At 38.3% G+C, this 16,331-nt stretch overlaps 1 protein-coding gene across 1 annotated transcript in view; it reads right to left on the bottom strand.

Annotated features, from left to right (window-relative positions):
* The window catches only part of MFSD2B (major facilitator superfamily domain containing 2B), a 799,283-nt gene that overhangs the window by 210,067 nt on the left and 572,885 nt on the right, over positions 1-16,331 (bottom strand). Inside the window, exon 11 of the mRNA XM_044062754.1 lies at positions 6,454-6,563. Within this exon, the coding sequence (XP_043918689.1) occupies positions 6,454-6,563 (110 nt within the window). The remainder of the gene's footprint in view (positions 1-6,453; positions 6,564-16,331) is intronic.

Here is a 16,331-nt window from a genome sequence, read left to right on the forward strand (position 1 = left end):
CTATTCCAGAGTCTGGGGAGTCTCTGGGTCAGGAACCTGTCCCTCCAACATGTTTTGTTTATTGTGATGACAAGGTTTAGATCCCTGGAGCGTGTAGCTCTGAGGGATTGGGATTTCTTTAAGTGTAGCATGTCCAACAGCTCTGGGTTTGACATGGCCTTGTATGTTAAGCAGAGATCGCCTCTGAGTAGACGATATGCGACAGAGTATAGCTGGAGTTTTTTAAGGTGGTCAGCATAGAGCATCTGCTTTAGGCCTATGATTCTTTTAGTGAGGTATTTCTGAGGCCTTTCCAGTTGTTGCAGATGTCTTGAGAGGTACATACCAAATGGGGCATTGTATTCTATAATGGGTCTAATGAGGGATGAGTACAGTGGGACAATGACCTCCTTTTTTCTGGATGAAAAGCCCTTCGTGATGAGGTGTGCCACATAGAAGGATTTCCTGACTGTTGTGGCGATGTGGTTATCGAAGGTGAGACCACTGTCCACCTGTGTCCCTAAGTCTCTTATCACACTTTCTGTGTTTAGTGTACTGCCACCTATATGGTAATTCATGGATACATGTTTTTCCCAAAGGGGATAACAATACATTTCTTGGCATTGAGCTTGAGCCCATGGCTCTGGCACCAAGCATCTGTTTCTGTAAGGCCCTTTTGTAGAGTATCCACATCATTTGGGGATTCAATAATGGCTCCCAGTTTGCAGTCATCTGCAAACTTTGTTAGCCAGAGTCCCTTAGTGTTGACCTGTACTTCAGAGAAGTAGATGCCAAACAAGAGCGCCCCAGGACTGAACCCTGAGGTACTCCACTTGTCACTTGTCTGGAGCTGGATTTGGAGTCTGCTACTTTTACAGTGTGGGTTCTATCAGTAAGCCATTTAGCAACCCATTGGGTGACATAGGGATTAATGCCCAACTTAGTAAGTTTATCTATGATTCCAGAGTGGGGGATGGTGTCAAAGGCCTTGGCAAGGTCTAGATAGGCTGTGTGGACCACCTTACCCTTGTCCATGGCTCTGGAGACTGATTCAAAGAAGTCAATCAGGTTCAGGAGACAAGATCGGCCCTTCACAAACCCAAACTGGGTGGGGTCCAGTGTTTGAAGGTTGCCAATGTCTTTGTTTATAAGTTCCATGATAATACGCTCCATGGCCTTGCAGATAAGGCTTGTCAGACTGATGGGACGGTAGTTTCCGGGATCCAAGGTGGATCCCCCCTTGTGGATTGGGATAACTATAGCTCTGTGCCACTCAGTGGGCACGAAACCTGAGGTGAGGCTATGATTAAACATGACACTTAGGTGAGGTGCCAGTTCATATTGTAGTTCATGTAGTACACAGCCCGGGATGTCATCTGGTCCCATGGATGCTGTATTCTTGGCTTTAGAGAGTGCGTTTTGTACCTGTGTGGCCATTATTACTGGAATTTTGCAATCTTCCGGTATTGAGATGGGCCATTTAGGGGGTGAAAGTGGGGTGAAGTTGGCACTGAATCGATCTGCCAGGATATTGGCAATATCCTTTGGATCAGTATATTTAATGCCATTCTGTTTTAGCTCAGAGCAGATCTGAGCATTGCCATTTAGATTCTTGACATAATTATAGAATGCTTTGTGGTTGTCTTTGGAATCTTTGGCAATTTTATTTTCGTAACTAGCTTTGGAGGATTTTATGAGGCATCTCAGTTTCTTACTGAGGCTAGTAAGGGAGTTTTGCATCCTGGGATTTTCCTCTTTTCTGCAAAAGTTTCTTCCTTTTGTTGTAAAGTTTGTTTATGGCAGGGGACTACCAGATTGGCTTCCTTTTTTGGATGAGAGCATTTTGGTTCTATTTGGGATGGCACGATTCATGCATGAGTGGATGTGCTCGTACAGTGCCGTAGTGTAGGATTCAGCAGTTGAACTTTCAGTTCCGTCTGCATGGGTGTCATGAAGTTTGTCACTTCTGACTTGAGTAGCATGAAGTTGGCTTTAGAAGTTTTTATGGTGGTTTCTTTACTGGGGGTGGGGTGGGATGTGGATGTTAAGGGTGATTAGCTTATGGTCAGACCTGACTAACGAGGGGGTGACCATAGGTATGGAGCATTGATTTCCCATGTTGGTAATGACCAGGTCTAGGATATTGGAGCCCCTGGTGGGACTATGGATTAGTTGATCCAGGGCGTTGGAATTTATGAATTCCAAGAACCGTTGCAAAGGTGTTGGGACATGAGTAGTTTTCCCAGTTAATGGCAGGGTAGTTAAAATCACCCAGTATTAGGGTGTTTGGTTCTATCTTAATATTTTCCAGTATGTTTAGAAAGGTGTAGTGAGAATCTTGGGGTATGGTGGGGGATCTGTAGCAAGCTACAATTTGGATTGCAGTCTTACCTAGTGTTAGTTGCACTTGGAGAATTTCAGACACATTGTGTTGGCCAACTAGCCTGGTGGTGTGAATATCCTTGGTGAATATTGACACTCCTCCACCTTTAGTGTTTCGGTCCTGGTTTGGTGGCGAAAAGTGTGGTAAGAGTTGTAGCCTGGTATTGCAGGGGTGCTCTCTGGAGCCTTGAACCAGGTCTCAGTTACTGCACAGATATCGATGTTCTCCATTTTAGGAGTGCCTCGAGAGAGTGCATTTTGAGGTTTAGACTTCTAGCATTGAGTAGCATTACCTTCAGATTTTGCATGCTTGTACCTGTTATGGTGGTGGTTTTGTCCTTTGAAGTTTGCCTAAAAAGGCACTATAGGGTGGCAAGAACCTTAGCCAGTAACCTGAATCCCAGGGCGACAGGTGCAGACCATCTCTGGCAAAGCATCGTGGTCTGTCAATCATGTCATCCCAGGCAGACAGATACTGGATCCCCTTTGAATGACACCATAAGCTTAGCCAATTGTTGAAGTCAATCATTTTATCCTTATATTGTGGTATCATTCTGGGTGAAGGCAGGATGCTACTCAGGGCTAGGGTCATACCTGCCTGGGACACATGATCCGAGAGCTCTTCCATGTCTCTTTTCATGTAGTCCAGGGAGTGCGTCTCAAGTCATTCACTCCAACATGGACAATGACAGAGTCATATTTGTACTTGTTGTGGAGTGACTTGAGTGCATGCGTTATGTGGCGGATCCTGGCACCCGACAGGCAGCTGACTGTAACTTTCTCCTTATTCAACCTGGTGAGAGGGACATCAGTGTGCCTGACTATAGAGTCACCTATGACTAAAGTGTTAGGTACATTGTCTTGCCTTAGGGGCTGTTGCTGGGTGGCACACTGGTGTTGTGAACTATGTGACACATTGGTTGTGATTGGTGTTTGTTTGCGTTTCAGCTTCAGAGGTCTTTGTTGCTTGGGCAGGTTACAGTTAAGGGCCTCTGCATATGTGGACTTAGTATTGCTATATGTGGGTGTTGGTGGTGCGGGTTTAGAAGGGCTATGTGTTGCTTGAGGTGTAGTGTGGGTGTTAACCTTCTCCTCTTGACTGTTTAGCACAATCTTGGGTGGAGAGAGCTTTGCTTCCATTTTGGCTATATAAGTGCATCTCTCACAGGTTGTAATGTTGGGTGGTAGGTGGAGAGGGTTGTCTGTGTACATGAGGCAATTGCTGCATTGCCCCAGTATGCCCAGATTCACCAGGTGGACAGGAGAAATCACTGGAAGCTGACCCTTGGACATGCCTGGTTTGGGGCTTTTTTTTGTTCTTTGTAAAGTATAGGAGCTGTTTCCTTGGCAAGGTACTTTGCAATTATAGGCTGTTTAGTGCCTACTATTAATTTCTCCTTGTTAACAAGGAGAGTGCAGTGTTTGTATGAGTTTAAGGCTTCCTAGTGCTTTTCAGCAGGTATTAGAGAAAGTGCTAGTCACAGGGATGCTTAAAGGTAAGATTGAAAAGAATGCACTCTGCAGTGTGCACTAGAGAAGTTAGATGTGAAAGTAGGTAACTTGAGTTTTACCTGTTTAAAAAGTTAAGGTTTAGTGGAGAGTTACTGTCTTGCAATTAACTCACTCAAGCCTATAACACCATTTTTGTATACTTCCAGTTCACACCCGTACCTCCTTATGGTGTCCAGACCTTTTTGGGCCTGGCTTCTTTAACCAAGTGACTTATGAGCTATTAATTGGCAGTATTAGACAGTACAAAGAGTTATTAACAAAATGACACTACCTTTGTTAATCTAGGATGCGCTAGTAGAGGAATTAATCAGTGAATTTGTCACGTATTCATATTTTCATATTTATGTTCATATTTTCTTAACTGAGAGCCCTACATGTTACTGTGGGGTATGGTGTAAAATGCCATGGTAGTAGACAGGAAAATTCATTGCCAATGGCTATTTATATCACATTATGCCTGAGATATTGCTAGCTATTTGTTAATAACTATAAAAATAAACAATATTTCCATATATACCTAATATTTCAAAAGACAAGTGACTTATAAACTGTTGCAAGAGATAAGATAAAACTACAGATGGTCTTAAAAATGGCCTTTGATATTTGTACTGTAAGTTGCTTATCTTTTGAAATAATTCAGTGTTGTTTATATTGCTATTTATACAAATTAAGCATATGTTTTCATTCTTCTGTAAATACCTCAATAAACATGTACTCATAGAGGAATTTTTTGTTGTCATGTTAAACGTTATGTCTGGTTAACAAAAATGATCTAACAATATATGTGTAGGTAGTATAGTTTCCAAGATATGACAATTTGCTTGTGAAAGTTTAACAAAAAATATAATTTGGGGTTTGTGTGTATTATAATATATTATAGTAGTTATGGGAAGACTATGAATGCACTGACTATTATCACTGTAAAGAATACTTCTTACTGATAACATTGCTATTTGTATAGTTTTAATATTTTTTATTGCTCATAAAATATTTGTTTATCGTATGCTTTTTAAGTTTATTTTTCAACAAATGCCATAGATTTCAAGATATGTGTAGGCTGCCAGAGGTGTGGCATTCCACACCACATAGGTATTAATGAGTTAAAACAAATTTCTTAGCACTTTGCAAATATTGTGTACAACTGTTGTCCTTTGTACAGTTACTTAAATAGTATTTGATTGCTGAAAGGGTCATGCCAGCTGTAATATTGTATTTTTTTTTGTTTTAACTGTGTCACATTTGCATATGTCAGCTACTGTATATTATACTGCCACACACACTACAAAATGGTTGTGTCTTGTAGGTTGCGATTTGTTATGATCCCATGTGTGAAGCATACAAAGACATCCACATTTTTTGTAGTTATATTTCATTTAAAAATAACTAATGCTTTTTGCTTTATTACACTGCAGTAATGCTGTTTTCATTTCCATCTTTACAGTATGTTTAGCAGTCATTCTAATTTGCATTTGCTCTATACTGGGATACCACTTATGAAAGTGAGAATAAAGGAATAAAAATCTGATAATACAGACTACTGCAGAAGCAAGAATCTATCCTCATAAGCTTCAGTTAGAGCATGCCCTGCACCTTATATAGTCCCCTTTCTTGGCCACTGCATGCCATACTCCATTTCTTTAAATTTCTGGAATCACCACTGTCTTAGAGCCAGCAGCTACAAACACATTAGGTGCACGGCCTATTACAGCAATAATGGATGCATTGTCTTGTCACTGAAGAAATTAGTATTCCAAGGATGGTGCCATGGAGAACCCTAATGACTGTGATAACCTAGGGGATCTGTTCCTATATCAGTGAATCAATGCTTGTAGTAAAAATATGGAGCCAGTGAGACATAACAGGAGATCTCAATGCCTGTTACTGTTGAGTTACACACATGCACTTAATTAAATTAAAAACTCTTGAACAGCATTGGCAGGGGTTTTCTAGTGAGCAACCTTTTGCCTCCTGCAGAACTGTTATTGCTATCTGAGGTTTAAATAATGAATATTTCCTGGTGATGTATTCCTCATAAAAGTATGTATAATGAAGCATAAGATGATCATAAGGTTGCTGTTACTTTTTATATAACAGAAGCTACTTGAGTACTATAAGGTCTAATTCCCAATGTGTCTGGTTGTATGAATTATGAAAAATTAATTCATAATATATTTCTTTACGCTTATAAGTTATGCCATGTTACATATTATATGTGCATGCATAAACTAAAAGGGTAAACTACCTCTCTATTGAATAGGTTAAAAGGTTTACAGCTAGAAGTAATATGCTCATGACCCACAGACCTTCACAAATCTTGACAACTGTTATCTTCTTTAGCTCTTTTCTATTTCCCATGTAGTCATTATATTCTTGCACATGTACCTCTGTGACTAAAATGTATCTGTTAACAGCTCATGCTTTAGGCTAATTATAATTGCTGTTTTTTCCCATCACCTAAAAAGATACATTTTTTTTTTGGCAGGCATAACCACTTACCAAGAGCTAGTAAATGCCATTAAAATCTGTAATGAAATGCTCATAATAAATTTCAGTCAAGCTGGATATTTGAAGCTTTCATACCATGGCAACAGCAAGGATGCAGATATGCTTATGCCAGAGGTAACTGCCACCACATAGGCCACGATTAGTTCTGGGATGGAAACCAGCATAAATATAAATGGAATCATCAGCTAAGGAAAGAAAACATAAACAGGTTATTAACATTTTAAATATAGGTGTCATTTCTGCATAAACAATTAACTAAATGTGACATAAATAGGAAATTGTTATCATTAGTGGAGTTTCTGGGAAATTTTATATAATACATCTTTCATAGGTTCATAGGTCTGGACTAGGCTAATGACTGCCAGGGCCTTTATAAGCCTAGCCATTCAACACAACCCAATTATGGCCCTAGGTATCATGGGCATTTATTAGGAAGGCTATCTTACTTAGGAAGTTTCTAGAGGTTGGATACTTCCAAGATGGCTGCACATTGAGTAACAACTTATTTCTAACTCTCCCAGTATGAAAACAGAAACTCAGCAGAGAAGGCTAGTAGACTTGTGTTTATGGGTAAATTTCAGTAACTGGCTAGTAAGTGCACTTCCTGGGTGCCAAGAATAAAAAAATATAGAAGACCTAGAAATAAATCTGCTTCAAAAGTGAGAAAGAAATGCTGACTGGGGAGAGTTTTCCAGCTGTTCAGCAAAAAGCAATGCAGCCTTCAGACATGACTTCCAGTAACCTACAGGAATACATAAGATAACTGCATACATACCTAGTTAAAATAAATAAAACACTGACGAAGTATATTAACATAAACAACAAAGTCTACAACAAAATTGAAGATTTAAACAGATATTCAGATGAGATGGTAAAGCTGCAAAAATCAGAGGTCAAAAGAAAGTAAAGCCTGGCTGAATATGAGACTGCTCAGGAAGAGATGTTTCAAAAATAATGGAATTAGAGGACAGAGCATGTAGGGAAAACCTGAGATTTTCAGCTATACCAGAGAAGCTGGAAGTAATAGTCTGCACTGATTTTATGAAAGCACATATAAGCAACTGGACTGGTATTCCACAGAATGAGTTGTTAGTTAAACGGGCGCATTGTGTGTATGCTCCAAACCTGGCTATAAGAAAGCAACCTAGACCTTTAATAGTAAAGATGCAGTCCTACCACCATAAGGGGTTGATTCTGACAAAATTGTGGCAGAAAGACAAAGTACTAAAAGTGAGGGACAGCAGAGTGTTTGTGGAGAATTATTACTCATTGCACATCAGACAGAAGAGGAGCAAATGTATTCCACTATTCAGGGACTGTCAAGATGCAGGTGTGAAATTAAACTACTGTACCCAGCTGTCTTTAAGGTATTCTTCTTTGGGGGGACAAAATCATTTTTTGATGAAGTACATGCTAAGGAGGAAATACAAAAGTTTTTCCAACAAAAAGTAAGCTGTGAAACAGAAGGAGATTCTGTTTCTTGTTCTTCTGGTAATAATGACCACAGAGGGACTGTACCTGTGAAACCTTTTCAAAATTTTAAATGAAAAATGTTGGAGAGAAGGATGGGAGCATGAGAGTTGACTAGAAGAATCAAGAGTACATTGAAAATGAAGCAGAAACAGGATTTCTGAGATGAACAGTAATAAAACAGTAACTTATGGGATTACAATTCAATAAATATATTTATGAAATGACAGAACAAAAAAAATCTGGAAATACCGGACTTTTTCATAGTTTGTTTGACTTGTGGGGGACTCTAAAGCATATGCCCTACTTCAGTTAATTAATGTTTGGAAAAGTGCTTTGGGGAGGGCAAGAGGAGGGAGAAAGTTAACTATAAGTAAAGATTTTTTTCTTAAATAGTACCAATTTTGGGGCATGTGTTTTTTTTTTACATGCTATAAAGTAAAGTTTTTTTCAGTTATTTTTAAGTTTAATGGGGATTGTCCCTATTAGGAAGGTAAAACTTCACTGTTTAAAGGTGTACATAGTTTGTGTGTTAGCATTACGTTAAGAGGTTTTAGGGGGGTGTTGGATGTGTGTTTTATTTCTTGTTTGAAGGCTTTCAATAAAACAAAAAAGTTTTATAAGATGTGACATAGGCTCAAATGCATATGACAAGAAACAATTGTATAAAAGTTCAATGAGCCAAACAGTGTGTGCATGTAACACAAAAGCTGGAACTAGACATTTAACAAAAAGGTGTTATATATAAAAGGTGGGAACAATAACTTTTTAATACAATGATTCTTTCTTTAATGTCTTTAAATATAAATAGCCTCACAGATAAATACAAACAAGAAAGAGTAGTGAACTATTTTAAAAATGTAGAGTGGAAATAGCTATGTTACAGGAGACACACTTAGAAAGAATTGAACATGTGAATTTGATAAAAAAATGTTTTTAGGATGGTTATTTATTGGAATACCTGGGACAAACAAAAAGGGGAGTACTTATATTAATTGCAAAAGGAACTGAAATAGTGATAGAAGAAGATAAAAAATAATAATGGCAGATTTGTAGTGCTAAGGGCTACTGGCAAAGGAGGAGGATTACACTGGCATGTATTTACATTCCACCTAAAACTGCTGTAATGGCGCTTAAGAAAATTCTGGGAGAAATAATCAGTTTTCAGCAAGGAATATTACTTAATAGGTGGGGATTGGAACTTGATTTGCAGCAGTGAAGATGTATTGTGGGGGGGGGGGGGCAGAAGGGAAATATAACAAAGAGGGTAGATTTTTGAAGAAATGTATGAAATATTTGGCATAGAAGATGTGAATTTAGTAATAGGAGTTCAGAGTGAATTTACATATTATTCCCCAAGATATAAAAACAGAGCTTGGCTAGACAGAATTTACATTTCACAGGAAGATATGCATATAATTGAAGGTCTTGATACTCACCCAATAACTATTTCAGATCATGTGCCAATAATTGCTAAAATAAAAACACAGGGTAATGAACTAAAAATAAGACATTGGTGCTTTTCCACTTATCTTTTGAAAAGTGAGGAATTTGAGGAATGGGTTGTGGAGATAATTCAGGAGCTGTTAGAGGGCATAGAAAGTTCTTCTGAAAATATAGCTAGGGAGTGGGATAAAATTAAGGTGAGAAGTTTAAAAATAGGGTGGAATTAAAAGAAAGGGAGCTATGGTTATGCAGTAGCAAGAATTATTTAGAGGGACTGACAAATGTGAAAGTATTGCAGAACAGGGGGAATCTCACAGAACAAGAAGAGGATCAACTGCAGAATACAAGGCAGAAAATAATGGATTACCTCGATTATATGCACAAGCTTAGAAAGACTGCTGTTAAGCAGCTGGTTTTTAATAACACTAGAGCAAAAAAAAACTTTTAGCACAATGTCTAGGACAACAGATAGTAGAAAGGGATGTCACCAACCTTAGGCAGCCTATAACAAAGAAGGTAACAAAAGATCCTGCAGATGTATTAGAAATATTCTGGAAATTCTATGAGAGTCACTATAAAGCAAAGAAATATGAAAATCAAGAAAAGGTAGAAATATAAATGCTTATGGAATAATTAAATATGCCAAGGTTAGAGGGAGATGAGGCTCAATTACTAACAGTTAGGACAGGAGGAGATGAGATAAAAATTTTGATGCATAACCAATCTACAGGAAAATCCCCAAGAATAGATGGTATTCTTGTGGAAGTTTGGAAGCTAGGAGGAAAAAAATGATAAAGATCTGGAAGGCTTTGTTTAACAATATCTTAAGAGGAGGAGAAGTACCACCATCCTTGAAGAAAGCAGTGGTAGCTGTAATACCTAAACAGGGCAAGGATCCATCAGATCCAGCTTCATACAGGCCCATTTCAGTACTAAACCATGATTATAAAGTGTCCATGTCTGTAATGGCTAAAAGAATGGCAAAAGTAATTTCAAAATTGATAGATATGGATCAGTGTGGTTTTGTGGAGGGGAGGCAAACATTTGACAATATTAATGGAACATTGATGATCCGGAGGGAACAGAATGTAAGAAAATACCATTGTTGTTGGTGGGTCTTGATGCAGAGAAAGCATTTGACAGAGTAAGCTGGGACTTTATGACCAGGGCAATGGAAGAATTTGCATTTCCTGAAAAAATTATAAGGTTTATTAGGAGAATATATGAGGGATCGGAGGTGAAAATTAAAGTGGCTGGGGTCCTCTATGATAATTTCTGCTTGAGCAGAGGAACATGACAGGGGTGTCCTCTTTCTCCTTTATTATTTGCATTATATTTAGAACCATTGACAAAAGAAAATAAAGGACCCAGAAATTCAAGGAAATTATTGGTATGGTAGTCAAGAAAAGCTGGCTTTATTTACAGATAATATTATTTTGTACCTGACAAAAACGAAAAAGACATTACAATGTTGTGGAACATTTTGAGACAGAGACCGTTTCAGATCTTTTCGGGATACAAAATTAATGAAGCTAAAACAAAGGCAATAGAGGTAAATTATGTACCCACACACAAATTGGTTCAGGAATACCCGTATTTATGGGGACATGATAAAATTAAATATTTAGGAGTATGGATTAAAAATGATTCTAGTGTAGCAGCTAAGGATATGTGGGAAGAGACTAAACAAAAGATACTACAAAAATGAGAAAATGGAAGATTTTTCATATGGATATGGATAGTAAGATATAAGCAGTTAAAATGTTTTTAGTCCCTTTAGTCTTATACACAGGTCAGGCATATTTTTATCAACTAGAGGAGATGTTGTGGGTAGCAATTAGTAAAGAACTGAAGGACTTTATCTGGGAGGGGAACATGGCAAGAGTCAAGTGGGATAAGCTGATTCTTCCAGTAGAACAGGGCGGATTGGGATTACCCATTTTGAAGGGGTAATTCAGAGTTATGCAGTTAAAACTCTATACATAGCACAAACAGAAAACTATAATTCAAAGTGGAAAGGGATAATAATGAAAGAGGGGTGAAGCTCAAGAAACAAGGAGAGACTGGGATTTTGGATGCAGGCCTTTAAGGAGAATAACAATAGTCATGCAGAGTATTATATCCATAAAGTAGCACAAAGTATTCTAAAAACTAAACCAACACAGGAATGGAGAAAGGAGATTGTGCAGATAAGGATGACTGCAATTAGGGATACAGACAATAGGCAACTAGAGAGGAAAAGATGATAGAATGGGAAGACGCCAAGAATTTATTTGGAGATTATTTAGAGATTGCCTTCCCTATCAGGGATTGATATCAGAGTATAGGCAAAGAGAAAGAAAAAAGGGGGTCCTAAATGAAATACCAGCACGGGTTAAGTTTTTAGTAGAATCTAGAATAGAAGCTGCCATTAAAAAAGGAATAATTAGTACAGCATATAACATATTGAACAATAACTATAAGAATCAATCAGAGGAGATTAGAAAGGATTGAGATGAAAGACTGGATAAGCAATTCACAAAGAAACAATGGGAGGATATATGTATGTATGTCTCCCACATATGCAACAAAATCTAGAAGATTTAGGATTTTTGCCTGGAAATGTTTACATAGATATTTTTATACCCCAAGTAGACTCCACATAATTTTTCCTCAGGTAGACAGTATATGTTGGAGGTGTCAAGGGGAAGAAAGAGGTAAATGGGAACATATTTTCTTTGAATGCAGTGAGTTAGTGGACTGTAAGGATTCCCTGTGGAATGCACTGTTGGAGATGCTGGGTGGGCAGATTGGTCTGATGAGGGAGATGATTTTTTTCTGAGCTATGATACAGAATCAGAATCGCCTAGACATGGTAAGGCTTGTTGTGTCTAATAATGGTGGCTGCCATAAAAGCAATTACTAGAAAATGGAAATCAAAATCTAAACCAACTATAATGGAAGTAGTGAATATAGTAACCGAGATAAAACAACTGGAACTGAGATCTTTAAAAAAGGGTAGGAGCAAGCTAGATAGGAAAAAAATGGGAATTATGGGAACAATGCATACAAGGGAGGAATGAAGCCTAAAAGGCAGCAGGAGTTATATGAGCTATGTAATGTTTGAATGAGAAAGATTGGGTAGATTGTAAGTGATGTATTATGTTTGCAACTGGAAATGTGTCAGTATGGTTTGTGATGTAAAATGCTTGTGACTAGGATTGTGTCGGTTTGTTTCCATATATGTGTGTATGTATATATATATATATATATATATATATATATATATATATATATATATATATGTATAACTGTATGATTACCTATGTGGTAAGTGATGGTTTAATGAAGATGTTTCTTATTAAAAAAAGGAGGAATTGAATAATGTATGTACTATTGCTTAGGTTATATGATATATATCAATATATGTGAAGTATAATGTTTGTTATCTTAATATAGTTTGATTACTTTTATAAGAATGTAAATTTGCCTGTGTCACAAGTGATAATTCAATAAAGGTGTTTAAAAAAAAAGGAAGTTTCTAGAGGTTATGTGGTGGGTATTTTAGCTTAGACATTACTGTCTGCTTCTGTTTATCAGAGACATGGGGGCCAAACCAGAGGTGAATTTCTGATTTCCCATCCATTGGTCATGGTTATGCTTAAATTGGATTAGGGATGGACTCTGCTTCACTTGGATGGGGAATCTGTTCCAGACCATGGAGATCCTCTGTGACACGTACCTGTCTTGCTAACATGTCTTATTTATGTTAGAAGCAAAATTTAAATCCGTGGATCTAGTGGTTCTGATGCTGTTCATTTTGTGGATGTGCAAAAGGTCCATTAGAGCTGGATCTGAGGATGCCTTGTGTGCCAGGCATAGACTGCCCATTAGTAACCTGTAGGAGACTGAGTATAGAGATAGGACTTTAAGGTAATCTGTATAGGACAATGTGTTAATACCCTGGATTCTCCTGTCGAGGAAACTTTGTGGGCATTCACAGTTTCATAGGTTCATAGAGGATAACTGATGGCTCTAGAGCTTTTACAACCCTATCCAATATAGCCCAGTTTCCTGGTATATGTGCCCTAGGGGCAGGAGGAATGCATGGGTGTGTGCTTTGGGTATATTTACAGATTTTACAGATGGCCCCTATCCATAAGTTAAAAAAAAGTGATGGGCATTAAATTAATTCTGAATGCTTTCATTATATCACATATACTCTTATTTTTAACAACTACGTAAGGTCCACCAATGGATATTTAAATACCACAAATTTGACATATACATATTATGTAGGTTACAAGCCCAAATACGACCAATTTAAAGTTGAATCAATTCTTAAACAGAAAATTCAGTCTCACTGAATTTACAAATGCAATTTTTTTTCAAACTAGAAAAAAATACATTTCAGAGTTCTGAGGCTGGAGCAACAAACATAAATAAAGTTCTTCTGTGTAACAACAATCATATTGTCAAAATATTAAGTGCTAAATAACAAGGTCTTAAAGTAGACCTAACACAAACCTAACATAATGTAGCATTTCTATGTTAAGCAACACTTGAGAGATTTACCCTTGAAGAGTAAAATGACCATGTATATGTAGAACAAGCTGCCATTCTTAATGAACTGGTAGATGAATACCAATTACCAATAACTATTATGATGCTGCATGCCATTAGATTCTTCTTCATTATGTTTATAAACATATTTGTGAATCATATTTGTGAATCTGTGCAAGTCCAGACAGGATTTAGAAAATGACTTCAAGAAATTTATAGAAAGTTCCTTTCTTTGAAGCCATTTTTGTCACAAAGAGTTTAACCCAAGAAGACATAGCACAATTTAAGTAATTACTTTCCCTTGAGGTTTACTCTGGGGAATCCCAATAAGATCACGGCACAGTAGTGGTACTGAAGATACAGTTTTTTGAGCCTTTGATTTACAGTCCCAAAAATATATATCAAATTGCTCAATAATGAATTGTCATTACAAATGTCACAAAGTGATAGATAGATTCTCCATCACTGCAAGCTTGTGAGGGATTAGACAGGTACTGTAAAACAACATAAAGTGATTCATAGCTTCATAGGTTGGTACTAGGCTATCAACCCTAGGGCTTATACAAGCCTAGCCATAACAATTCCCTGGCTATTTCTTCCCACACTATTTACTTCCCTGGACCCCTGTTTAGCAGAGTGACTGACATGATCCCTGGGGTGAATTTCCTTTCTCCCATCCAATCATTAAGGTTCCTTTTGAAGAGGGCCAAAGAGGTGCTCTGCTTGACATGTATGGGCAGTCTATTCCAGAGCCTGGGGAGTCTCTGGGTCAGGAACCTATCCCTCCAGCATGTTTTTTTTATTGTGATGACAATGTTTACATCCCTGGAGCATGTGGCTCTGAGGGATTGGGATTTCTTTAAGTGTAGCATGTCCAACAGCTCAGGGTTTGACATGGCCTTGTATGTTAAGCAGAGATCGACTCGGAGTAGACGATATGCGACAAAATATAGCTGGAGTTTTTTAAGGCGGTCAGCATAGGGCATCTGCTTTAGGCCTGTGATTCTTTTAGTGAGGTATTTCTGCAGCCTTTCCAGTTGCCGCAGATGTCTTGAGAGGTACATACCAAATGGGGCATTGTATTCTATAATGGGTCTAATGAGGGATGAGTACAGTGGGACAATGACCTCGTTTTTCTGGATGAAAAGCCCTTAGTGATGAGGTGTGCCACATATAAGGATTTTCTGACTGTTGTGGCGATGTGGTTATTGAAGGTGAGACCACTGTTCACCTGTGTCCGTAAGTCTCTTATCACACTTTTGGTGTTTAGTGTACTACCATCTATGTGGTAATTCACGGGTACATGTTTTTCCCAAAGGGGATAACTATACATTTCTTGGCATTGAGCTTGAGCTTGAGCCCATGGCTCTGGCACCAAGCATCTGTTTCTGTAAGGCCCTTTTGTAGAGTAGCCACATCATTTGGGAATTCAATAATGGCTCCCAGTTTGCAGTCATATGCGAACTTTGTTAGCCAGAGTCCCTTAGTGTTGGTCTGTACTTCAGAGAAGTAGATGCCAAACAAGATGATGGATCACCTTTAAATAAAGGAGGGTTCATATACATTCTGTTATATAGCCTGTCGCTCCTAGTAAATATGAAGATTTTTTTAAAGAGGAAACCCTAATAACTGAGCTTATGAGTACTTTGAGTCTATAATAGAGTTGTGCACATGTGATAAGGGAGGTTTTGTGGGCAAAGCACTTTGTAGTGAGCCTGCAACAACCAAGGGGGTGTGTCACTTGCAAAATTGGTGTATATTCCCTGGTTAACCTTGTAGCTTGATACTTCTACAGAGCAGTTACTTCAAGTAGTTTGGCATTCTGTATTTGTTCTGTGGCATGTCAAGAAAGTTTTGTTTTAATTTATTTCTGCTCTGGTTATTTCAGTGGATTTCTTTGTGCTGGTCCCAAGTCCAGATAAATGGGAAGGGTTGTGTCAGGAAGGGCATCTGGTGTAAAATTTTGCCAAATCATACATGCAGACAACAGTACAGATATACATACTGGATTGGTTGAGGCCCGGGTTAACAACGGACGCCACCAGTACTGTTGGCCAACAGGGTGCTGGCGGAAATTGGGCTACTGTTAGCCGAAGGAGGAGAAGAGGGGGAAGGCATACCCGAAGGCAGGTAAAGGCTAGGACTGTGATAGTGATGGTCAGAACTATGAATGTTGGCAGTATGACTGGTATAGGGAGAGAGCTAGCTGATATGATGGACCAAAGGAAGGTTGGTATATTGTGTGTGCAAGAGACCAGATGGAAGGGGAGCAAGGCTAGGTGTATCAGAGGTGGGTTCAAATTGTTTTATCATGGTGTGGATAGGAGGAGAAATGGTGTAATGGCTATCCTGAAAGAACAGTATGCTAAGAGTGTTTTGGAGGTGAAAAGAATGTCGGATAGAGTGATGTTTATGAAGCTGGAAAGTGATGGTGTAATGATGAATGTTGTTAGTGCATATGCTCCACAAGTTGGGTGAGCAATGGATGAGAAAGA

Source organism: Protopterus annectens, chromosome 2.part1, assembly GCF_019279795.1.
Source record: "Protopterus annectens isolate FY-2018-M chromosome 2.part1, PAN1.0, whole genome shotgun sequence".
NCBI classification, from domain to species: Eukaryota; Metazoa; Chordata; order Ceratodontiformes; family Protopteridae; genus Protopterus; species Protopterus annectens.